Source organism: Herpailurus yagouaroundi, unplaced genomic scaffold, assembly GCF_014898765.1.
Source record: "Herpailurus yagouaroundi ecotype Mexico unplaced genomic scaffold, PumYag 419, whole genome shotgun sequence".
NCBI lineage: Eukaryota > Metazoa > Chordata > Mammalia > Carnivora > Felidae > Herpailurus > Herpailurus yagouaroundi.
In genome coordinates, this window is record NW_024412636.1 from 440,600 (window position 1) to 453,601 (window position 13,002).

General features: G+C 41.6%; 1 protein-coding gene across 6 annotated transcripts in view; it reads left to right on the forward strand.

The window, feature by feature from the left end:
• The window catches only part of CFAP92 (cilia and flagella associated protein 92 (putative)), an 83,419-nt gene that overhangs the window by 22,096 nt on the left and 48,321 nt on the right, over window positions 1–13,002 (forward strand). For 5 of the 6 annotated variants that reach the window (XM_040463711.1, XM_040463714.1, XM_040463710.1 and 2 more), the window contains 2 exons: window positions 357–500; window positions 4,439–4,623. In XM_040463711.1, coding sequence (XP_040319645.1) covers window positions 357–500; window positions 4,439–4,623 — 329 coding nt within the window. The remainder of the gene's footprint in view (window positions 1–356; window positions 501–4,438; window positions 4,624–13,002) is intronic. The other variant, XM_040463715.1, reaches the window with a different exon arrangement.

Genomic DNA, 13,002 nt, shown 5'->3' on the forward strand with positions numbered 1-13,002 from the left:
CTTTCTTTCTTTCTTTCTTTCTTTCTTTCTTTCTTTCTTTCTTTCTTTCTTTTTTTATGTTTATTTATTTTTGATAGAGAGACAGAATATGAGTGCAGGAGGGGCAGAGAGAAAGGGAGACACAGAATCCAAAGCAGGCTCCAGGCTCTGAGCTGTCAGCACGGAGCCCGATGCGGGGCTCAAACCCATGAACTGTGAGATCACAACCCGAGCTGAAGTTGATGCTTAACCAACTGAGCCACCCAGGCGCCCCTGTTCCAGAACCTTTCCGAATCTCTGCAGCGTGTAAGAATTCATATATGGTAGCTTGGATACGTGCTCCTCTTAACACTGATTTCCTTCCTTTGATTTTACAGGTAAAAGGAAAGAGTCAGAGGTGAAAAAGAAGAGCCAGAAGAGAAAGAGGAAATCTCGAGTGGAGGACAGTGACTCCAAGGGGGCAGGAAACTGGAAGCACGGAGCTTTCTCTACCGAACTGGTGCTGATGCCGCTCCTCGCAGGTAGTTACACCTGTTCCCAGCAGTTCTTAGTTGTCTGGTCCCACGTGGCTAGAATGTCCATAAACAGGATGCTTGCATTGACCAAGCCTCTCCTCTGCCACCTACTTCCACGCTCACAGCCATTTCAGCAAAATGGAGGTGTCTCCATTACACAGAGGAGGAAAAAGAGGCGCAGAGAGGTCAGCTGGGTTGTCCGAGATCACACCAGCAAGTAAAGGCAAGGCCAGGATTGGAACTCAGGTCTGATTCCGAAGTCCAAAGAAACCTGTGAGAATAACTGCCCTGATTTTGTTTTCTAAATAGGATGCTGCTTTTTATAAACGCCTTCCTGCAGAGTTTTACAAAAACATCTAGTAAAGGAAATGAGGAAAAGGAACCAGTGTTCCTGGCCCATCATTTACTGCTCATGGCAAACTCTGATCCTCCCGGTGAACTTGTAACTGTGGTGTTGGGCTCGCTCTCCTTTATTCTGTGAGGGACCAAAACTCAGAGAAGTCAGAGTAACCTACTTGAGGTCACAGAGCTCAGTGGCAGGACAGGGGTTTCATTCTTCTGCTTTGTAAGATCTATCACAATTTAGAAATGAGGCTTTCTCTGGCTTAAATAATAAATAGTAGACATGTTATATCCATAGGTTGTGCTCATGGAAAGCTCAGGATATATTTTGGGTAACATTATGTGACTTCGTTTCTGAAATAGTATATGGGGGGAAACCCTTCTCTTTTAGAGAAGGTAATTTTCGAGACTAATTCATTGTAAATTTTTTTTGGCCATCAGGGTAAATGTGCGCCCTCTACTGGTCAATCTGCAGAAATTTAGGCTTCCGTTTTGGGATGGAACCCACCTTTGCAGCTGCTTGGGGTTTTACCTCCTAAAGTCAGTGTCGAGTGACTGGAAAATCATTTCTCACAGGCTCTTGGGTTGATATTGATACAGTTTGAGGAAATACCTTTAACTTTTTAGTTTTTACTTTTAGTTATTTAAAAAAAAATTTTTTTTAACATTTATTTATTTTTGAGAGAGAGAGTGTGTGTGTGAATGGAGGAGGGGCAGAGAGAGGAGGGGACACAGAATCCAAAGCAGGCTCCTGGCTCTGAGCTGTCAGCACAGAGCCTGACGTGGGGCTTGAACTCACGAACTGTGAGCTCATGACCTGAACTGAAGCTGAATGCTTAACTGACTGAGCCACCCAGGTGCCCCTATATGTTTGTTTTTGCCATAAAATAATAGCATAAGACTATTCCAAGACCAGCATGATAATTTTTGGTAATCATCTTCAATTTCAAATTAGGCCATAGGCTTTGCATCCCTGAGTGAAGAATGCTGGTTGGCTAGTAACACATTAAGATTCTAGAAAGATTCTGTGTTTGGAACGAGCTTTTAACTTTCTATTATGGCATAGCGGAGGGGCCAAGCGTAGCCAGGCAGGACTGGCTTGGACATGGGTTCTGCCACTTATGGGCCAGGAGACCTCGGATGGCGTCTCACCATTTCTGGACCTCGGTTTCTCTATCTACAAAGCAGACATTATGGCGGCCACACAGGGCTGTTCTCAGGATCAAATGGCATGAATGCAGGCTCAGGTCTGGCCGTTTCGGTGCACACACTGTGTGGCGTTCATTCCCCCGCTCCTTTTCTCTCCTCGGCTTGGGCACGTGTGCCTCCCCCCACTCCACCCCCCACAGTGTGAGAATGTATTTTCGTTGTCACAGGTGGGAGCAGAGCGTTAGAGGGTTGCTGCTAACTGCCCCACGATACACAGGACGGTCCCCACAACAGAGAACTCTCTGTCCTCAAGTGTCTGTGGTTTTGAGGTTGGGAAACCCTACCCTGGAATTATGGCTCTCCCTGCCCTAAATTTCTGAATGATGATTTGAGTGCATGTTTGCACGGGAGATTTCTTCTAAACTGGGCAGTCTTTTTCTACGAAGAGGCTTGCAAAGTTCTAGAACACAAATCATAATTAGTTATGGCCTTAATGAGTCAGCTCCGTTGAAAAAAGAGATGTGGGAGCACTGAGGGCTGCTCCCCTGGAGCTGCACACGGCCCCACGCTCATGGCCAGACACGCTGGGCCCATAACTTGTTTTGGAAGTGACTGCTCTTTTTTTTCTTTACTCTTTGTTTTTTTTAACGTTTGTTTATTTTTGAGGAGGGGGAGGGGCGGCGAGAGAGGGAGACAGAGGGTCTGAAAAGGGCTCTGTGCTGACAGTAGAGAGACGATGCGGGGCTCGCACTCACACACCGTGAGATCGTGATCTGAGCCCAAGTCAGAAGCCTTAATGACTGAGCCACCCAGGGGCTCCTGGAAGTGACTCCTCTTTCTGAGTGTGACTGACCAGGTTTTTGTGTGCCCTGGAAACGCATTTACAAGTGTCGTGAAAGGAATAGAACTGATTTTTTTGAGCACCCACTGTATGCTGGGTGGTATCCCCAGCACCTTCACATATATGAGCCCTCTTGACCCTCCTGACCAAGAAAGCTGGGATCTGTGCCTGTTTTGCCCATGAGGACATGAAGCCTCAAAGAACCTATGCTTGTACCTCTCATGACTGCTGAGAGTCGAATCCGGGATTTAAGCCTAGGCCTCTCTGCTTGTTAAATTGGAGGATTTCCCTCTTCCCCTCCCCTCGCCCCCCACCCCGGTATGTCTCCACCTGGTAAAATGTAGGGACGCCTTTTGCAAGAACATATTCTCACTGCTACCCGTGTGCCACGCGGTGGCTCAGTTCACCCACCCTTTTCCCTAGGTGCGCCATCGCGCAGCCATTGGGGAAGGGGCGCCATGCTTGATCAGGTACCAGTTATATTCTACGTCAGCATCTAGGCTCTTCTCACTGGACTGCGACAGTGAAAGTGGCACCACTGGGCCCCGTCACAGAGACACTGACATTATGTGTTGTGTTCTAAAATAATTGCCTGGAGCAGCACTCTCTAGTGGAGCTTTCTGCAGTGATGGAAATGTTCTGTATCCGTGGTGTCCAGACCAGTGGCTCCTAGCTACACGTGGCCACTTGAACATTTGCAATGTGACCTGTGTGATGAAGGAACTGCGTTTTAAATTATATTTAAGTTTAGGGGCGCCTGGATGGCACAGTCGGTTAAGCGTCCGACTTCAGCCAGGTCATGATCTCACGGTCCGTGAGTTCGAGCCCCGCGTCAGGCTCTGGGCTGATGGCTCGGAGCCTGGAGCCTGTTTCCGATTCTGTGTCTCCCTCTCTCTCTGCCCCTCCCCCCGTTCATGCCCTGTCTCTCTCTGTCCCCCCCAAAATAAATAAACGTTGAAAAAAAAATTAAAAAAAAATAAATAAATTATATTTAAGTTTAAATTTCAGCAGCCACAAATGGCCTGAGAAGTTATTTATTTATTTATTTATTTTAACACTTACTCATTTTTGAGAGACAGTGAGTGGGGGAGGGGCAGAGAGAGAGGGAGACACAGAACCCGATGCAGGCTCCAGGCTCCAAGCAGTCAGCACAGAGCCTGATGCGAGGCTCGAACCCACAAACGGCAAGATCATGACCTGAGCCGAAGTCGGTCGCTCAACTGACTGAGCCACTCAGGCGCCCCAGCCTGAGAAGTTTTTAAAAACCCTAGTGTGGAGGCTACATCCCAGACCAAGTACATGAGACTGCTTGAAGGTACCCAAACATTGGTATTCCTGTAGATGATTCAGGAAATGCTGATATTACAAGGTGATGATCAAGATTAAATCACAACAAGTAAATTCTCTTAGGAGACCTATGGGACCTCAGTTTGAGAAACTGACATATACTATGCTGCCCGTAGGTGTTTGCCAATTCGCTTTTTTTTTCTTTTAAGTTTTCTTCTTTTAGTTGCGATTTATCATTGGCTTTTGTCAGGTTGCCCGATCCCTCTGTATTTGTGGTGGGGCTTTCAAGAGTAACAGTCTAATGCTCTGTGTATGTCCCTCCTAGGATGGCAAACTGTCATGAGTTGTGGCTGTTGGAAGTCTGCCAGCATTTTAGATTGTTATTTGAGTTTTAAAACAGAAGTTCCTATCATGACTGAGGAGCAAAAGCAGGATTTAAACCCTTTGACCATAAAGATCAAGTGTGTTTCCTGCCTTCCATCACAACCTGTGCCAATCCATGAACTAGAGGTAAGAGTGAGCCAGAAAAACGGACTTGAGAGCTCTTTTTCCCATCCAGTTGTCCGTGGCATCTCTACTTCCCCACCGTGACCTTATGTGAGATGTATAATCATTTAGGATCTCATAGCAAGATATGAGAGAGATTAGGTTCCTGGCATTAAGAGCTACCAACTCTTGATGTCTCCCCGCTGCACCACAGGTGTCCTTCAAGTGCAGGTAGTGATCCTCCCTTCAGATCCCACCCGCCAGGCTTCATGAATACAGTAACAGCACTCACCTAGATGCTCACTCATTTTGAACCAACCAGGTTTAGCACTGATGTTTATCCTGGGAGTTCCCTTTTTCCTTTCTTGGTGGGATCCTTGTTTCCTGGATTCTGTCTTCCTCTTGATTTGTTTGCTTTCTGGTTTTGCTGCTGGAAGACATCTTCCTGTAGATTCTTGAGAACAGGTTAATGAGAGGTAATTGTTTTGAGGTCTCATGTTCTGAAAATATCTTTATTCTACCCTTACACTTGATTTATAGTTTAGCTAGGCATAGAATTCTAATTTTCTTCAGAGTTTTGAAGGCATTGTTCTGCCATCTTTTATGTTCCATTTGGACCTTTATATGTGCTTTGAATGTGTTTTTTTTAAATATTTATTTAGTTTTGACAGAGAGAAAGAGACAGAGCATGAGCCAGGGAGGGGCAGAGAGAGAGGAAGACACAGAATCTGAAGCAGGCTCCAGGCTCTGAGCTGTCAGCACAGAGCCCGATGTGGGGCTTGAACTTACAGACTGTGAGATCATGACCTGAGCCAAAGTCAGACACTCAACCGGCTGAGCCACCCAGGCGCCCCTGAATGTGTGTTGTTGTTGTTGTTGTTTTTAACTTAGAATCTTCTTCTTGTCTTCTGAAACTGATTAATTATGTATCTTAGCTTGGGCATATCCACATCTGTGTATTATACTTTTATTTTGAAATAAAAGTTCAGATGAAGTTACAATCGTAGTACAGAGAGATCCTATGTAGTCTTTGCCCAGTTTTTTTCATGTTTATTATTTATTTTTGAGAGAGAGAGAGGGAGGGAGAGAATGAGTGGGGGAAGGGCAGAGAGAGAGGGAGACACAGAATCTGAAGCAGGCTCCAGGCTCTGAGCTGTCAGCACAGAGCCTGATGTGGGGCTTGAACCCACGAATTGTGAGATCATGACCTGAGGTGAAGTTAGATGCTAACCAACTATCACCCAGGTACCCCTGGTTTTTTTTCCAGTGGTTATATCTTATATAACTATAGTGTAATATCAAAATCAAGATATTGATAAATGTGTGTGTAGCTCTATGCCATTTTATCTTTTGTGTAGATTTATGTAACTGTCATTGCACTCAAGATACAGAATTACTACATCACCACAAAGATCTCTCATGCTATCGCTTTATGGTCACAACCACTTCTTAACCTCCCACCAGCTCTAACCACTAATGTGTTTTCCATCTCTATAATTTTGTCAATTTGAGAATGTTATTTTTGTGGGTTGAATTGTGTTCCTTCAAAAAGATATGTTGAACACCTAACTGCTAGCAACTCAGAATGTGACTTTATTTGGAAATTGGGCCTTTACAGAGGTAATCAAGTTAGAATGAGGTCATGAGGATGGGCTCTAATCCAATATGACTGCTGTCCTTATAAAATTTGGATGTAGAGACATAGAGGTAAGACTATATGAAGAGATATAGGGAGAATGCTATGTGAAGAGTAGAGTTATGCTGTCACAAGCCAGGAAGTGTGTCAGGCTACCAGAAACTGGAGGAGGCCGGGAAGAATCTTTCCTTAGCATCTTTAGAGGGAGCATGGCCTTGTTGACACCATGATTTTGCACTTGTAGCCTCCAGAACTGTGAGACAATGAATTTCTGTTGTGCTAAACCACCCAGTTTGTGGTAATTTATTATGGCAGCCCTGGGAAACGAACAGTTATATAAATGGAAACATCCATTGTATGACATTTTGAGATACGCTCCCCTGCTTCAGCATAATGCCCTTGCATTTAGTGCAGTTTTTTTTTTTTTAATTCACTAGCTCTTCTAATTGGTTTATTTAGACCATTTACATTTAGTGTAATTATTGATATTTTAGAGATTAGGTCTGCCATTTTATTTTTTTTATTTTTTTTTAATTTTTTTTTCAACGTTTTTTATTTATTTTTGGGACAGAGAGAGACAGAGCATGAACGGGGGAGGGGCAGAGAGAGAGGGAGACATAGAATCGGAAACAGGCTCCAGGCTCCGAGCCATCCGCCCAGAGCCCGACGCGGGGCTCGAACTCACGGACCGCGAGATCGTGACCTGGCTGAAGTCGGACGCTTAACCGACTGAGCCACCCAGGCGCCCCTAGGTCTGCCATTTTAATATTTGCTTTCTGTTTCTTTGTTTTCTTGCCTTCTGGTGGGTTATTTGAAAGCTTTCTAGAACTCTATTTTGATTATCTACAGCATTTTTGAATGCATCTCTTTATATAGGTTTTTAGTGGTTACTACAGGAATTACATTATGCATACCTAGCTTATCACAGCCTACTGGTGTCAACATATTTCCAGTTTGAGTGAAATGTAGAAACCTTACCTTTCATCAAATCTGTTTACCCTATCTCATTTACAATTGTCTTAAATATTTCCTCTACACAGGCTGAGAACCACATCAGATGATGTTATACTTTTTTTTTTTAATTTATTTTTTAAAACTCAAGTTAGTTAACATACAGTGTAGTATTGGTTTCAGGAGTAGAACCCAGTGATTCATCACTTATGTATTATACCCAGTGTTCATCCCAACAAGGGCTCTCCTTAATGCCCATCACCCATTTAGCCCATCCCCCCATCCACCTCCCCTCTGACAATCCCCAGTCCATTCTCTGTATTTAAGAGCCTCCTATGGTTTGCCTCCCTCCCTGTTTTTATCTTATTTTTCCTTCCCTTACTCTATGTTCCTCTGTGTTTCTTAAATTCCATATAAGTGAAATCATGTGATATTTGTCTTTCTCTGCCTGACTTATTTTGCTTAGCATAAGCGAAAACTCTAGCTCCATCCACATTGTTGCAAATGGCGAGATTTCATTCTTTTTGATGTGGAATAGTATTCCATTGTATATGTATACACACCACAGGATGATATTATACTTTTTGATTCATTGTCAAACAATTTAGAAAACTCGAAAGGAGAAGAAAAGTGTATTTATCTATAGGTTTGCTCTTTTTAGTGTTCTTTTTCCTTTTTGATGTTCCAAGATTTAAAAAAACATTTCTGTTTCAAGAAATTCCTTTAGTAATTCTTTTAGGGTAGATCTGATAACAACAAATTCTCTTAGTTTCTCTTTGTCTGAGCATGTCTATTTCTCCTCTATTCCTGAAGGCTAACTTCACTTGATTTAGAATTGGGGGTTGAGCATTTGAAAGAAGTTGTGCCACTTCCTTTTGACCTGTATGGTTTTTTGGTAAGAAATCAACTGTCTTTCCCAATAGGCTGGGTGGCATTTATTACTTGTAGCTTTCAACTTTTTTTTTTTTTTCTTTGTCTCTGGTTTTCAGAAGTTTGACTCGGTGTGTATTTCTTTGGGTTTATCCTATGGATTCACTCAGTTTATGGAAATTTTAGGCTTACATCTTTTGCCAAATTTGGGGAAATTCCAGCTATTATTTCATTATTTTTTCCTTTTAAAATTTTTATTTAAATTCTAGTTAGTTGACAGTGCAGTATTGGTTTCAGGAGTAGAATTCAGTGATTAATCACTTACGTACAACAACCAGTGCTCATCATAACTAGTGCCCTCCTTACTACCTATCACCTGTATAACCTACTCCCCACCCATCTCCCTCCAACAACCCTCAGTTCTCTATCTTTAAAAGTCTCTTACAGTTTGTTTCCCTCTCTTTCTTCCCCCCGTCTCATATGTTTATCTATTTTCTTTCTTAAATTCCACATATGAATGAAATCGTATGGTATTTCTCTTTCTCTCACTTATTTTGCAAGGCATAATACACTCTAGCTCCATCCATGTTGTTGCAAATAGCAAGATTTCATTCTTTTTGATGGCTAATATTCCATTGTATATGTATACCACATCTTTTTTATCCATTCATCAGTTGATGGACATTTGGGCTTCGTAGTATGGCTATTGTTGATAATGCTGCTTATAAACATTGGGGTGCATGCACCCCTTCAATTCTGTATTTTTGTTTTTTGTTTTTTTTTTATTTATTTTTTATTTTTTTATTTATATATGAAATTTATTGTCAAATTGGTTTCCATACAACACCCAGTGCTCATCCCAAAAGGTGCCCTCCTCAATACCCATCACCCACCCTCTCCTCCCTCCCACCCCCCATCAACCCTCAGTTTGCTCTTAGTTCTCAACAGTCTCTTATGCTTTGGCTCTCTCCCACTCTAACCTCTTTTTTTTTTTTTTCCTTCCCCTCCCCCATGGGTTCCTGTTAAGTTTCTCAGGATCCACATAAAAGTGAAACCATATGGTATCTGTCTTTCTCTGTATGGCTTATTTCACTTAGCATCACACTCTCCAGTTCCATCCACGTTGCTACAAAAGGCCATATTTCATTTTTTCTCATTGCCACGTAGTATTCCATAGTGTATATAAACCACAATTTCTTTATCCATTCATCAGTTGATGGACATTTAGGCTCTTTCCATAATTTGGCTATTGTTGAGAGTGCTGCTATGAACATTGGGGTACAAGTGCCCCTATGCATCAGTACTCCTGTGTCCCTTGGATAAATTCCTAGCAGTGCTATTGCTGGGTCATAGGGTAGGTCTATTTTTAATTTTCTGAGGAACCTCCACACTGCTTTCCAGAGCGGCTGCACCAATTTGCATTCCCACCAACAGTGCAAGAGGGTTCCCGTTTCTCCACATCCTCTCCAGCACCTATAGTCTCCTGATTTGTTCATTTTGGCCACTCTGACTGGCGTGAGGTGATATCTGAGTGTGGTTTTGATTTGTATTTCCCTGATGAGGAGCGACGCTGAACATCTTTTCATGTGCCTCTTGGCCATCCAGATGTCTTCTTTAGAGAAGTGTCTATTCATGTTTTCTGCCCATTTCTTCACTGGGTTATTTGCTTTTCGGGTGTGGAGTTTGGTGAGCTCTTTATAGATTTTGGATACTAGCCCTTTGTCCGATATGTCATTTGCAAATATCTTTTCCCATTCCGTTGGTTGCCTTTTAGTTTCGTTGGTTGTTTCCTTTGCTGTGCAGAAGCTTTTTATCTTCATAAGGTCCCAGTAATTCACTTTTGCTTTTAATTCCCTTGCCTTTGGGGATGTGTCGAGTAAGAGATTGCTACGGCTGAGGTCAGAGAGGTCTTTTCCTGCTTTCTCCTCTAAGGTTTTGATGGTTTCCTGTCTCACATTCAGGTCCTTTATCCATTTTGAGTTTATTTTTGTGAATGGTGTGAGAAAGTGGTCTAGTTTCAACCTTCTGCATGTTGCTGTCCAGTTCTCCCAGCACCATTTGTTAAAGAGACTGTCTTTTTTCCATTGGATGTTCTTTCCTGCTTTGTCAAAGATGAGTTGGCCATACGTTTGTGGGTCTAGTTCTGGGGTTTCTATTCTATTCCATTGGTCTATGTGTCTGTTTTTGTGCCACAATTCTGTATTTTTGTATCCTTTGGGTAAAAACCCAGTAGAGCAATTGCTGGGTCTCTTGTATGGTTCTCTTTAGTTTTTTAAGGAACCTCCATACTGTTCTCCAGAGTAGCTGCACCAATTTGCATTCCCACCAACAGTGCAAGAGTACTCCCCTTTCTCCACATCCTCACCAACACCATTTTGTTCTTGTGTTGTTAATTTTAGCCATTCTGACAAATATGAGGTGGTATCTCATCATGGTTTTGACTTGCATTTTCCCGATGATGAGTAATGTTGAGCATTTTTTCCTGTGTCTGTTAGCCATCTGGATGTCTTCTTTGAATAAATGTCTATTCATATCTTTTGCCCATTTCTTAACTGGATTATTTGCTCTTTGGGTGTTGAGTTTGATAAGTTCTGTATAGATTTTGGATACTAACCCTTATCAGATATGTCATTTGCAAATATCATCTCCCACTCTGTAGGCTGCCTTTTCGTTTTGTTGATTGTTTCCTTTGCTGTGCAGAAACTTGTTACCTTGATGAGGTCCCAATACTTCCATTTTTTCTTTTGTTTCCCTTGCCTCCAGCGGCATGTCTCATAAGAAGTTGCTATGGCCAAGGTCAGAGAGGTTGCTGCCTGTGTTCTCCTCTAGGATTTTGATGGTTTCCTGTCTCACATTTAGGTCTTTCATCCATTTTGAATTTATTTTTGTGTATGGTGTAAGAAAGTGGTCCAGTTTCATTCTTTTGCATGTTGGTCTCCAGTTTTCCCAACACCATTTGTTGAAGAGACTGTCTTTTTTTTTTATTGGATGTGCTTTCCTGCTTTTTTGAAGATTAGTTGACCATATAGTTGCAGGTCCTTTCTGGGTTTTCTATTCTGTTTCATTGATCTTAGTGTCTGTTTTTGTGCCAGTATCATACTGTATTGATGATTACAGCTTTATAATATAGCTTGAAGTCTGCGATTGTGATGCTTTTGTTTTTCTTTTTTAGGATTGCTTTGGCTCCTTGGGGTCTTTTGTGGTTCTACACAAATTTTAGGATTGTTTGTTCTAGCTCTGTGAGAAACCCTGGTGGTATTTTGATGGGGATTGTATTAAATGTGTAGATTGCTTTGGGTAGTATAGACATTTTAACAGTGTTTGTTCTTCCAATCCATGAGCATGGAGTGCTTTTCCATTTCTTTGTGTCCTTTTCAATTTCATTCATAAGTGTTCTGGATTTATTCCTAAGTCCTACTGAATTCCTATTCATAAGTGATTAGGTTTATTCCTAGATATCTAATTGTTTTTGGTGCAGTTGCAGATGGAATTGATTCCTTGGTTTCTTTGTCTGCTGCTTTGTTATTGATGTATAGAAATGCAACAGATTTCTGTATATTGACTTTTATATCCTGCAGCTTTGCTGAATTCATGTATTCTAGCAATCTTTTGGTGGAATGTTTCAGGTTTTCTACATAGAGTATCATGTCATCTGCAAATAGTCGAAGTTTGACTTCTTCCTTGCCCATTTGGATGCCTTTTATTTCTTTTTGTTGTCTAATTGCTGAGGCTAAGACTTTCACTACTGTATTAAATAGTAATGGTGAGAGTGGACATCCTTGTCTTGTTCCTGACTATAGGGGAAAGGCTCTCAGTTTTTCCTCATTGAAGATTATATGAGCTGTGGGTCTTTTGTATATGGTCTTTATGATGTTGAGGTATGTTCCACCAGTCCCTACTTTGATGGGCATTTTAATTAAGAAAGGATGCTGGATTTTGTCAAATGCTTTTTCTGCATCTATTGAGAGGATCATATGGTTCTTATCCTTTCTTTTATTAATGAGGTTATATCACATTGATTGATTTGCAAATATCGAACCAGCCCTGCAGCCCAGGAATAAATCCCACTTGATCATGGTGAATAATTCTTTTAATTTACTGTTTATTCAATTTGCTAGTATCTTGTTGAGAATTTTTTTCATCCATGTTCATCATCCATGTTGGTCTGTAAATCTCCTTTTTATTGGGGTCATCTGGTTTGGGAAGCAAGGTAATGCTGGCCTTGTAGAATGAATTTGGAAGTTTTCCTTTCATTTCTATTTTTTTGGAACAATTTGAGAAGGATACGTATTAAATCCTCTTTAAATTTTTTTTTAACGTTTATTTATTTTTGAGACAGAGAGAGACAGAGCATGAACGGGGGAGGGGCAGAGAGAGAGGGAGACACAGAATCGGAAACAGGCTCCAGGCTCTGAGCAGTCAGCACAGAGCCCAACGCGGGGCTCGAACCCACAAGCTGTGAGATCATGACCTGAGCTGAAGTTGGATGCTTAGCCGACTGAGCCACCCAGGCGCCCCTTAAATCCTCTTTAAATGTCTGGTAGAGTTCTCTTGGGAAGCCATCTGGCCCTGGAGTTTGGTTTGTTGGGAGATTTTTGATTACAATTTTCATTTCTTTTCTGGTTATGTGTCTGTTCAAGTGTTCTACTTCTTCCTGTTTCAGTTTTGGTAGTTTGTGTGTTTCTATAAATTTATCCATTTCTTCCACAGATTGCCCAGTTTCTTGGCATATAATTTTTCATAAAATTCTCTTGTAATTGTTTATATTTCTGTGGTGTTGGTTGTGATCTCTCCCCTTTCACTTGTGATTTTATTGGGTTATTTATCTTTTCTTTTTGGTAAGTCTTGCTAGGAACTTATCAATGTTATTAATTCTTTCAAAGAACCAGCTCTTAGTTTTGTTGATCTAGTCTACTGTTTTTTTTTTTTTTTTTTTTCTCCAACGT